Consider the following 12,870-nt stretch of genomic DNA (forward strand, 5'->3'; position numbering starts at 1 on the left):
TATTCCAACAGCTGCCTGAAAGACTATCTCCAATCTCTAGTAAGAGTTTTTCTCCTCTCTGCCTCTCTAACTACCTTCCTGAATCTACATTTTCTCCTGAAACATGTAACTTTCCATTTAAAATATACAACCCAGCTAACCTGATGCAGCATTGCAGGTGGTAAGAAATCACCAGAATGAGAGAAAGAAAAAAAGAGACTTGCCATAAGTTCTCAATGTACTTGGTCAATGGTAGGTCACTTAATACAGTTGCTCTTACCCATGGCTGCATATAAGACTCACCTAGAGAGCTTTCAAAAGTAACCCAGCTCAGGGTCCATGGCAAACCCTTTAGAAAAACAGAGGCAGTGTTCAAGTATCTCTAAATAATATTTCTGTCTTTCACTTTCCAGTGTTTCAGGAAACCCACCTCTCTCCACCCTATCTGGAAACCTGCATCCCTACAGATCTTTCTCTCCTTTACCCAGATTAAGGCAGCAATAGAAGCCCCATCAACAGACAAACATCATTCCTATAAATGCAGAATCAGGAGGCTGTGCATACTCCTAGTAAATTTTTTCTATGTCAAGGACTCAATTCAGCCTTATCCCCTATGCTTAAACCTCTTACTTCTAGGGGGTTCTTATGTTCTTCCTCTCAGCAGAAGTCTTTGCCTCAGTTTCCTTACTGCTAGCCTCAGTATTGAATTCTTCTTTTGCCCCACTCACTAACACACCTTTCAGAAGCTGGGTGACACATTTGGGTCCCTGTTTCCTGTGAACAGATCTCTTGCTGTATACCGACTGATCATCCTGGAACTTCTTAATCCCACCAAGGATAACTGCTAACACCTTCCCCTAGTGATTAATTCTGGGTCTTTCTCAACCACTTCCCTTGTCCTGTGGGTCTATAAGAACTGTATCCTGAGTGCTCTGGGTCCTGGAACTCACTGTATTGTATTGTATGGATGGCTCTGAACTAATGAAAGGAGAGAGAGAGGAAAGGGAACACAGAAACAACCCACCTTTAAATGGCCATGGGGCATGGTTAAGAGCTTTTGTAACAAAATAATGATAAGAAATTCTGAACAATCATAGGAATAAATTGGTCTTTATGCTATTCTGAAATCATAAAAAGAACTTCAAAGCGGACGCTAGGTCATCTCAGCCTTTCAAATTTCATTAGCTACCTGAGCAGTTCTATTCCATTGTGAAGTTCTCTTTATTGTAAAGTGCACCCTGAATTTCACTCCAAAAAAAGGAGATTTTAACCCCAGTCAGCTTTTTAGTTGATCATTGATCATTCCCCAGACTGACCAGAACCTTCATGTCTTCAAAGACATAAACTCTTGGTGCTCTGTTTCTGGGGCTGGGAATAGCAATAGCCAGATGCACATACACCTAAATGTTGACAAAAGACTAAATGTGTATTATAACTTAGCATACTGAGCTGTAATTCAGAACCAGTTAGTAAACCAAAGCTGACAGAACTCCTGAACTCCTCTCAGTGAGCACTCCTCATATGCCTTCTTATTCCAGGGTTGAATGGCGATGACTTCCTGGCTGTGGGCCTGCTCAATGGCAGCGTGGTTTATAGTTATAATCTGGGGTCTGGCATAGCAAGCCTCAGGAGCGAGCCCCTCAATCTGAGCCTTGGAGTCCACACTGTTCATCTGGGGAAGTTCTTCCAAGAGGGCTGGCTAAAGGTAAAGAGTCATTCCTTCATCTATTCCACAAACTGAATACTAGCATATTGTCAGATCCCTGCTAAGGTTCAGTGGTGAATAGCCCATGATGCTTACATTCACAAAGTTCACAAACTATTGTACCAACTAGGAGAATAGAGAGTTGATTGCAATTAAGTAGTATGAGAACAAATAAGAGGGATGACTAATATAGAAAAGGGTGAGCGAGAGAATTCAGTAAGTGCTTCTCAGAGAAGGCAATGCTTGAGCATAACTTCAAATAGGAGTTAGGAAAGAGAACAGTGGCCAGTATTAGCTTAAGGAATGCAAGTAGTTCAGCATGGTTTTCAGGTGAGGGGAATGGGGGAGCAAAGAGTGGTAAGATACAGGTAAGGTCTATATTATCAAAGGACTTAGATGTGCTAAGGAGTTTATATTCTTATCCAAAGAACTATGAAGAGCTACTTAAAACAGGAAGGTGGGTACCATGTTGACTTCTAATTTTTGATAAATGACTCTGGTGGTTCTAAGGAAAATGGATAAGAGAGGGGGAAGGCTAAATGGAGGGGAATCAGCAGGATGCCAGCACGTAATCTTTGAAGAACTTTGATTTTTATTGAAACGCAAAACCGTGACTGCTATATTAATATATCCCTAGTAACAGACACCAGCAGAGAAGTAGAGAATTGAGTGGTATCATATTTTTTATTTTTTCAAAATTCAGGTCTTTGTAAATTTTTCATGCCAAGTTAATGGGAAATAACAAAAGAGTATCTTAACAGTTCACCCTGGGGATTTAATTTCTTTTTTAATAGGTTTTGATTTTTTTTCTCCTTTTGAAGGTAGATGATCATAAAAATAAATCCATTATCGCCCCAGGAAGACTGGTTGGTCTCAATGTCTTCAGTCAGTTTTATGTAGGTGGCTACAGTGAATACACTCCAGATCTCTTACCAAATGGAGCAGATTTTAAAAACAGTTTTCAAGGTAAGGCATGGACTTCTTTTATGCTATAAGTACTTATTTCAAATGTTGAGGGATAAAAAGATTTTAAAGAGTATACTTCTATTTCCCAAACCAGCTATAAGGATTGCTTTCAGACTTGAACAAAGTTTAATTTTAATCAGAAACATTTATTTACCTTTTTTTTTTTTTTTTTTTTTTGAGACGGAGGTTTGCTCTTCTTGCCCAGGCTGGAGTGCAAATGGCGCGATCTCGGCTTACCGCAACCTCCGCCTCCCGGGTTCAAGCGATTCTCCTGCCTCAGTCTTCCGAGTAGCTAGGATTATAGATGTGCTCTACCACACCTGGCTGATTTTGTATTTTTGGTAGAGATGGGGTTTCTTCATATAGGTCAGGCTGGTCTCAAACTCCCGACCTCAGGTGATCCACACACTTCGGACTCCCAAAATGCTGAAATTACAGGCATGAGCCACCACATCCAGCCTCATTAACTATTTATTGACCACTTACTGCATATGTACTAGATGTTTAGAATCCTTTAATGAACAAATCAGATTTCTGCACTCATTCTAGTTGGAGAAAGGAACACTAAATGTAATTAGTTAATTACATAGTTGTATAATGCGATAAGTTCAATAGGAAAAGGGAAATAGCATGATTTTAAGGAACCAGGAGTACGGTTCATTTTTTATACAGGGTACTTTTTAATACAGGCTGAGCAGGGTAGACCTTAAAGAGTCACAGTAAAAATTAAAACTTCATCTAACTTTGGAATTTAAAAGACAAGAGACAGACTGCCGTCAACCCATCCTTACCACCAAGGGGTACCCCACAGAGGCCACAACAAGCCAAGAGGATAAGGGGAACATTGTGCTTGGGTGAGCAATCTTATTGCCACAGTCTGTCTTCCTGTGTTCAAATAGGAATACAGGCTTGGCTCTTCCTTATAAAGCTGATTCATACTGTATAAAGACATGCTTTGAAGTGTCATAATAATTTATTTGGTGAAAATAATCTTTGGTAGATCCAGGTCCCAGGGCATTTGGTCAAAGGTCTGTTCTTACTGTGTGTCCTTAGCCACTCAACCAGGTCCATGCTATTCTCTGTGAGAAGTAAAGGACCAGAGATCAGGATCACTGAGAGACAGAGGCTGTCATCAAGCACCATCTCAGGCATTGGAGTTATCTGCCTACTTTATTGCATTCTTTTCCCAAGCTTGATTGAGTTTTGCCTAAACAGAAATGCAGGAGGCCATGTACTTGAAACATAAGAAAACAACACAGCTAATCCAGTGTAATACAAGGTCAGGTTCGAACAAAATTATTTTATCAAGGCTCTCAAAGAAACTTTTTCTTTGAATTTGTAATCACTGCTGATTCTCAAAAGGTGTCTTAAAGAATCGTTTAGCGCGTATTATTGAGCTAACTGTAATAGAGAGTTCAATGGGTCTTTCTCAGCAGGAGACTATATGAAAAGGATTGTAAGGGCATAACAAATCAATGAGTTTTTTTAAACATTATATTCAAGGAAAGGGATGGGTAAAACTATGAATGTGAAAGAAGTATGTCTTCCACTAAATGATGCAGAGACACTGTAGGGGGGTAATCAAAACCTGTTTTCTTTTATTCATAGACACAATCCTTATGTAAGTACTTTGGAATGGATAACTCCTCTGTAAGAGAGGCTAGTATAGCATCAAGAATAAGAGTGTGGCTTCTGGAAACCGACTTGTAGGATACATGCCCAACCTCTGCCACGTATATGCTTCATGACTGGCCAGTCACCCAAACTTCCTGTGCCTTATCTGCAAAACGGGATAGTAACAGCACTTCTTTTGCTATGTAGTTCTGAGAGTGAGTTAATGGAAAGAGAACACAGATTGGTGCCTGGTTAAAGTCCTGTGTATTAGCAGTGCAGATGGTGCTGGAGGTGGGAGAGGCACAGCTCCATTCAGGTGCTTGCCCATCTTTCTCTGCAGCACAAACAGGTTAACAGCACTGACTCTGAAATCAGCTTGTCTTCAGATGCAGATACCATCACCTATCAGCTTCATAACTTTTAGCAACATTTACAACAATTATAGGCTTATTAAATATATTTTGGTATAAGGAAATATTAAGCCATAATATTAAAATAGTTACTACTACAAGAGAAAAGTTAATGGTATTTATGATCAACTTTTATGGTATATTATATTTTCTACAGCATAACGCAGATTACATTTTTGTTTAAAAGAAAATATGACTAAGCATAGAAAAAATCAAATACTGCACACACACACACACACACACACACACACACACCGAAATGTTAATAGTTGTCTTCTCTGAAGTGATATCATGAATGACTTTTTTTAAAAAAAATTTTTCTGTGCATTTCTGTCTTCTCATATTTCTTTTAAAATTTACATGTATTACTGTATTTTGAAAAACTTTTACTTTAAAAATGAAAAATAATCGTCTTTTTGTTTTATCTAATTCTTCTGTTTGTTAACATGATGTGTTTTTGCCTTTCTTCAAGGTTGCATTTTCACTCTTCAAGTTCGCACTGAGAAGGATGGCCATTTCAGAGACCTGGGAAATCCTGAGGGCCACCCAAATGCTGGACGCAGTGTTGGCCAGTGTCATACTTCTCCCTGCAGTTTAATGAAGTGTGGCAATGGTGGGACATGCATAGAGAGTGGGTCTACTGTTTAGTAAGTATGACATTATTAGGAAAGAAACTAGCAGGTTGTTTGCAGTCTAACTGGTATTCTACTTGTATAAACTAGGGACACAAACAGATGCCCATATTTAAAATGTTCTTATGTAGACTTGTTAGATGATGGGCAGACAGGTGAAGGCAACTAGAAATAGGATCAGCACAGTATTTATGCTGTCTTAGTCCTGTTAAACAACAACAATGAATCACTACATCTCATTCCAGTCACCATGAAAAGTATCACTTAAATCCAGAGCACTGAGGCAGTAGACAGAAATGTTAACCACACAAAGGCTTACATATTGAGATTTGTTTTCGTATGCAGGTTTGAGTCCCTTTAGAAAGGACAATAGTAAAGCTACACAATTGACTTCTGAACTACTTTAGTATGAAACCAACATGGACCCATTGAGTGACAAGGAAAAAAGAAAGGAAATGTTTTTATATTAATAACTCCTTTTGCTGAGCATCTCATCCATGCAAAGGTAGTATATAAGGGGTACTGGGAATATGCTAAAGAAAGAGGAGGTAAGCACTCTGTCATTCAATGTCTTACACTCTAGCTACTCACAAATTTCTTATGTCTCATACATGTATAACACAGCTAAAGAGAGATTTGTCAAAATGCTTCCCACAGGACACATCAGAAGGCATAATAGGCTTCACCAGGAACACTGGCTACCTGCAAAGCAGCTGGTAAAGTGGAGTGTCAGAGTTTCCCCTGGAGCACAGAGTCTACCCTGAAGAAGGTGTAGTTTTAAAAGACATAAGTGAATCTCTTACCCTCCCTGAATAATTTCCCTCCACCTCCTCATGAGAAAATGTTCAAAAGCAAAGCTCAAACAACTGCTAGTCACAGTAAAATGTTTGGAGAAAAAGAAATGTATAGTTTGACTCAGCCAAGGAATTATTGAGGACAAAATCTAAGGCTTGAGATGCCACCATCACAGAGCACTATTTTTTGGCATTAGCTTTACCACTATAATTGTATCATTACTGCTCTATAATTTTTAATGAAACCTTTAGCTTGCTTTACAAAATATGCATTCTAATTTGCTCTACAACTAACCTTAATTAGAAGCACAAGTTTACCTCACTTTATCTAAAGAGTTGCAGTCATTTTCAGGTGTTACTACTACACATCTTTGTTATTAGTATTATTATTGAGATGGAGTCTTGCTCTGTCACCAGGTTGGAGAGCAGTAGCACAATCTCGGTTCACTGCAACCTCCACCTCTCAGATTCAAGTAATTCCCTGCCTCAGCTTTTTGAGTAGCTGGAACTAAAGGCACATGCCACCACACCCAGCTAGTTTTTTGGGGGATTTTTTTGTTTGTTTGTTTGTTTTATTTTTGTATTTTAGTAGAGACTGGGTTTCGCCATATGGGCCAGGATGGTCTAAATGTCCTAACCTAGTGATCCACCTGCCTCGACCTCCCAAACTGCTGGGATTACAGGCATGAGTCACTGTGCCCAGCCTATTTTTGTTATTTTTTGATGTGATAATAAACAGGGATCTAGAAAGTGGCAATAGGGAAAGCATATGAAGTTGAAGGTGAAGGTGGGGAATCCATTCCCACCCTACATTATTCCATGTGGACCAAACAGTCTAACAGTTTAAACCTAAGAGCCATATGTATTTATCTTGGAATACATAGTGCCAAGTATAGACAGGTACTTAGAACCATTTGCAGATTATTTTGATTAATATAGAAATTTTCTTGAGTTCTGATATTAAACATAATATCTTACAATTGCACAGGACTTTGTGGGTAACAAAGTACTTTTCATATATTATTTCCATTGCTCCTCACTAAAACTGTCTAAATTACTCAAGGCCAGTATCCTAATTTCAATTTCATAGGAGAAAAATGAGCCCCAGAAACTAGTAATTCGAGAGGATGTATGAGCACCCTGTGAGTAGTACAGCAGGACCCAAAACTGAATCTTCCATTTCCTGGGTCAAGATTCTCTCCAGAATCTAAATAGTGAGAAGTGAACTGAAAGCCAGTGAAGGGAGATCCAAGATGGCCAAATAGGAACAGCTTTGGAGTGCAGTTCCCAGCAAGAATAATGCAGAGGGTGAGTGATCACCACATTTCCAAATCAGTTTTTACTGTCCACAGACCAGGAGATTCCCAAACTGAAAAGTGCCATGAGTTTCCAGCATGAACATTTCAGCTGGCGCTGTGGATCTCCATACAGAAACAAATCCAGGCAGCCATTTCAACAGGTACTTGGAACACCTGGGATAGAGAACCACCCATTCAACTGAAAAAAAAAAATAGGGCTGAAACAGGGGGCCAGGTGATATGGCTTAGTGGGTCCCGCCCCCAACAAAGACCAGCAATCTGAAATGCTCTGGATTGAGAGTTTCGCAGCAAGTGCAGATGGACCCAGTACAGTCTAGTTCAGTGGGGGGAAAGTCATCAGCCATTAGCAAGGCAGTCCACCATTACCGAGGCAGTCCGCCTTTACCGAGGCAGTCTGCCTTTACTGAGGCAGTCCACCATTACCAAGGCAGTTCTAACAGGAAGTTCACAGAGCAACTGGGCAGAGCCCACAGCAGCTCAGTAATACCTCTACTGGCAGACGGTGGCTAGACTACCACCTTACTGGGCAGGGCATCTATGAAAAAAGGCAGTAGCATGTCAGGAACTTATCAATAAAGCCCAACCTTCCCAGGAAAGAGCACCTAGAGGAAAAGGTGTTTATGAATTCCGCTGTAGCAGACTTAAATATACCTGCCCAGATGCTCTGAATGGAATAATGGACCTCCCAGCTCAGCACTTGAGCTCCTATAAGGAACAGACTGTCTCCTCAAGCAGTCCCCTGATCCCTGTATATCCAAAGAGACACCTCGTAAAGGAGAGCTCAGGCTAACATCTGGCAGGTACCCTTCTGGGATGAAGATAACAGAAGAAGAAACTGGCAGCAACCCTTACTGTTCTTCAGCCCCTGTGGGTGATCCCAGGCAAGCAGGGTCTGGAGTGGACCTCCAGCAGGCCTACAGCAGAGGGACCTGACAGAAGGAAAACACAAAAACAGAAAGAAATACCTTCAAAATAAACAAAAAGGAAATCCACTCAGAGACCCCATCAGAATGTCACCAACTACAAAGACCACAGGTAGATAAATGCACAAAGATGGGAAGAAATGAGCGCAAAAAGGATGAAAACACCAGAATGCCTCTCCTCCAGGGGATCACAACTCCACACAAGGAAAAGAACAAAGCTGGATGGAGAATAAGTCTGATGAATTAACAGAAACAGGCTTCAGTAGGTGGGTAATAACAAACTTCACTGACCTAAAAGAACATGTTCTAACTCAATGCAAAGAAACTAAGAACCTTGAAAAAAGGTTAGATGAAATGCTAACAAGAATGAACAGCTTAGAGAAGAATATGAATGATCCGATGGAGCTGAAAAATACAACATGAGAACTTTGTAAAGTATACACAAGTTTCAATAACTGAATCGACCAAGCAGAAGAAAGAATATCAGAGACTGAAGATCAACTCAGTGAAATAAAATGAGAAGGCAAGATTAGAGAAAAAAGAGTGCAAAGAAATGAATAAAACCACCAAAAAATATGGGATTATGTGAAAAGACCTAATCTACGTTGATAGATATACCTAAATGTGAGAGAGAATGAATCCAAGCTGGAAAACATTCTTCAGGATATAATCCAGGAGAACTTCCCCAACCTAGCAAGGTAGGCCACCATTCAAGTCCAAGAAATACAGAGAACACCACAAAGATATTTCTCAAGAAGAGCAACCCAAAGGCACATAATCATCAGATTCACCAGGATTGAAATGAAGGAAAAAATGCTAAGGGCAGCCAGAGAGAAAGGTCAGGTTACCCACAAAGGGAAGCCATCAGACTCACAGTGGATCTCTCCCCAGAAACCATACAAGTCAGAAGAGAATGTGAGCCAATATTCAACATCCTTAAGGAAAAGAACTTTCAATCTAGAATTTCGAATTTCATATCCAGACAAACTAAGCTACATAAGCGAAGGAGAAATGAAATCCTTTAAGAACAAGCAATTACTGAGAGATTTCATCACCACCAGGCCTGCCTTACTAGAGCTCCTGACAGAAGCACTAAATATAGAAAGGAACAAATAGTACCAGTCACTCCAAAAAAGGACCAAATGATAAAGAACATCAACACAATGAAGAAACTATGTAAACTAATAGACAAAACAACCAGCTAGCGTCAAAATGGCAGGATGAAATTTACACATAACAACACTAACCTTAAATGTAAATGGGCTAAAAGCCCTAATTAAAAGACACAGATTGGCAAATTGGGTAAAAAGTCACAACTCATTGGTGTGCTGTATCCAGGAAACCCATCTCACGTGCAAGGACACATATAGGCTCAAAATAAAGGGATGAAGGAAGATTTACGAAGCAAATGGAGAGCAAAAAAGAAAAAACAAAAAACAAAAAAAAACAAAAAACAAAAAAAAAAACAGGAATTGCAATCCTAGTCTCTAATAAAATAGACTTTAAACCAACAAAGATCAAAAGAGACAAAGAAGTGCATTACATAATGGTGAAAGGATCAGTGCAACAAGAAGAGCTAACTATCCTAAATATATGCACACCCAATATAGGAGCACCCAGATACTTAAAGCAAGTTCCTAATAATGTACAAATAGACTTAGATTCCCACACAATTATATGGAGACTTTAACACTCCTCTGTCAATATTAGACAGATTAATGAGACAGAAAATTAACAAAGATATCCAGGACTTGAACTCAGACCTGGACCAAACAAACCTAATGAACATTTACAGAACTCTCCACCCCAAATCCACAGAATATACATTCTTCTCAGCACCACATCACACCTACTCTAAAATTGACCACATAATTGGAAGTAAATCACTCCTCAGCAAATGCAAAAGAATGGAAATCATAACAGTCTCTTAGACCACAGTGCAATCATATTAGAACTCAGGATTAAGAAACTAACTCAGAACATCACAACTTCATGGAAACTGAACAACTGGCTCTTGAATGTTAACTGGATAAACAATGAATGAAGGCAGAAATAAAGATGTTCTTCAAAACCAATGAGAATGAAGACACAATGTACCAGAATCTCTGGGACACATTTAAAGCACTGAGTAAAGGAAAATTTGTAACAATAAATGCCCACATGAGAAGCAAGGAAAGATAAAAAATTGACATCCCATCATCAAAATTGAAAGAGTTAGAGGAGGAAGATCAAACAAACTCAAAAGCTAGAAGAAGACAAGAAATAACTAAGATCAGAGCAGAACTGAAGGAGATAGAGACACAAAAAACCCTTCAAAAAATCAATAAATCCAAGTGCTGGTTTTTTGAAAGGATCAACAAAATAGACCACTAGTCAGATTAATAAAAAAGAAAAGAGAGAAGAATCAAATAGATGCAATAAAAAGGAAGACAGTGTGGCGATTCCTCAAGGACCTAAAAATAGAAATCCCATTTGACCCAGCAATCCCATTACTGGGTATATATCCAAAGGATTATAAATCATTCTACTACAAGGACACGTGCACACGAATGTTCATTGCAGCACTGTTTACAATAGCAAAGACCTGGAACCAACCCAAATGCCCAACGATGATAGACTGGATAGGGAAAATGTGGTACATATACACCATGGAATATTATGCAGCCATCAAAAATGATGAGTTCACGTCCTTTATAGGGACATGGATGAACCTGGAAACCATCATTCTCAGCAAACTGACACAAGAGCAGAAAATCAAACACCGTATATTCTCGCTCATAGGCGGGTGTTGAACAATGAGAACACATGGACACAGGGAGGGGAGCACTACACACTGGGGTCTGTTGGGGGGAAATGGGGGAGGGGTGGGGGGGTGGGGAGGTGGGAAGAGATAGCATGGGGAGAAATGACAGATACAGGTGAGGGGACGGAAGGCAGCAAAGCACACTGCCATGTGTGTACCTATGCAACAATCTTGCATGTTCATCACATGTACCCCAAAACCTAAAATGCAATAAAAAAAAAAAAAAAAAAAAAAAAAAAACAATAAAGGGGATTTCACCACCAATTCCACAGAAATACAAACTACAATCAGAGATTACTACAAACAACTCTATGCACATAAACCAGTAAACCTGGAAGGAATGGATAAATTCCTGGACACTGGCACCCTCGCAAGCCCAAACCAGGAAGAAGTTTAAACCATGAATAGACTAATAACAAGATCTGAAGTTGAGGCAGCAATTAATAGCCTATCAACCAAAAAAAGCCAGGTCCAGATGGGTTCACAGCCAATTCTACCAGACATACAAAGAGGAGCTGGTACCACTTCTTCTGAAACTATTCCAAGCAATCCAAAAAGAGAGAATCCTTTCCAATAATTTTATGAGACCAACATCATCCTGATACCAAAACCCAGCAGAGACTCAGCAAAAAAAAAAAAGAAAACTTCAGGCCAATATCCATGATGAACATAGATGCAAAAATCTTCAATAAAATACTGGCAAATGAATTGCAACAGCCCATCAAAAAGCTTATCCATCATGATCAAGTAGTTTTCATCCCGGGGATGCAAGGCTGGTACAACATACAGAGGTCTATAAACAATATCCACCACATAAACAGAACCAAAGACAAAAACCACATGATTATCTCAACAGATGCAGAGAAAGCCTTTGACAACATTCAACAGTTTTTTACGCTAAAAACTCTCAATAAATATATGCACACCCAATATAGGAGCACCCAGATACTTAAAGCAAGTTCCTAATAATGTACAAATAGACTTAGATTCCCGCACAATAATAGTACTATGTATAGATGGAATGTATCTCAAAATAATAAAAGCTACTTATGTATAAACTATGTACAGATGGGATGTATCTCAAAATAATAAACTATGTATAGATGGAACGTATCTCAAAATAATAAAAGCTACTTATGACAAACCCACAGCCAATATCATCCTGAATGGGAAAAACCTAAAAGCATTCCCTTTGAAGTCTGGGACTAGACAAGGATGCCCTTTTTCACTACTCTTATTCTATATAGTATTGGAAGTTCTAGCCAGAGCAATCAGGCAAGAAAAAGAAATAAAGTGTATTCGATTAGGAAAGGAGGAAGTCAAATTGTCTCTATTTGCAGATGACATGATTATATACTTAGAAGACCCCATTGTCTCAGCCCAAAATCTCCTGAAACTGATAAACAACTTCAGCAATGTCTCAGGATACAAAATCAATGTGCAAAAACCACAAGCATCCCTATACACCAATAACAGACTAAAAGAGAACCAAATCAAGAGCAAACTCCCATTCACAATTGCTACAAAGAGAATAAAATACATAGGAATACAACTAACAATTGATGTAAAGGACCTCTTCAAGTAAAACTACAAACCACTGCTCAAGGAAATAAGAGAGGACACAAACAGATGGAGAAACATCCCATGTTCATGGTTAGGAAGAATCAATATTGTGAAAACGGTCACATTGCCCAAAGTAGTTTACAGATTCTACATTATCTCCAT

The 12,870-nt window shown here is 39.2% G+C and overlaps 1 protein-coding gene across 1 annotated transcript in view; it reads left to right on the forward strand.

Moving 5' to 3' along the window:
- LOC141584329 (protein eyes shut homolog) overlaps nt 1–12,870 on the forward strand; it is a 254,903-nt gene that overhangs the window by 226,100 nt on the left and 15,933 nt on the right. Inside the window, exons 5-7 of the mRNA XM_074398129.1 lie at nt 1,518–1,684; nt 2,506–2,650; nt 5,147–5,321. Coding sequence (XP_074254230.1) covers nt 1,518–1,684; nt 2,506–2,650; nt 5,147–5,321 — 487 coding nt within the window. The remainder of the gene's footprint in view (nt 1–1,517; nt 1,685–2,505; nt 2,651–5,146; nt 5,322–12,870) is intronic.

This window comes from Saimiri boliviensis, chromosome 4 (genome assembly GCF_048565385.1).
Source record: "Saimiri boliviensis isolate mSaiBol1 chromosome 4, mSaiBol1.pri, whole genome shotgun sequence".
In the NCBI taxonomy this organism is placed as follows: Eukaryota; Metazoa; Chordata; class Mammalia; order Primates; family Cebidae; genus Saimiri; species Saimiri boliviensis.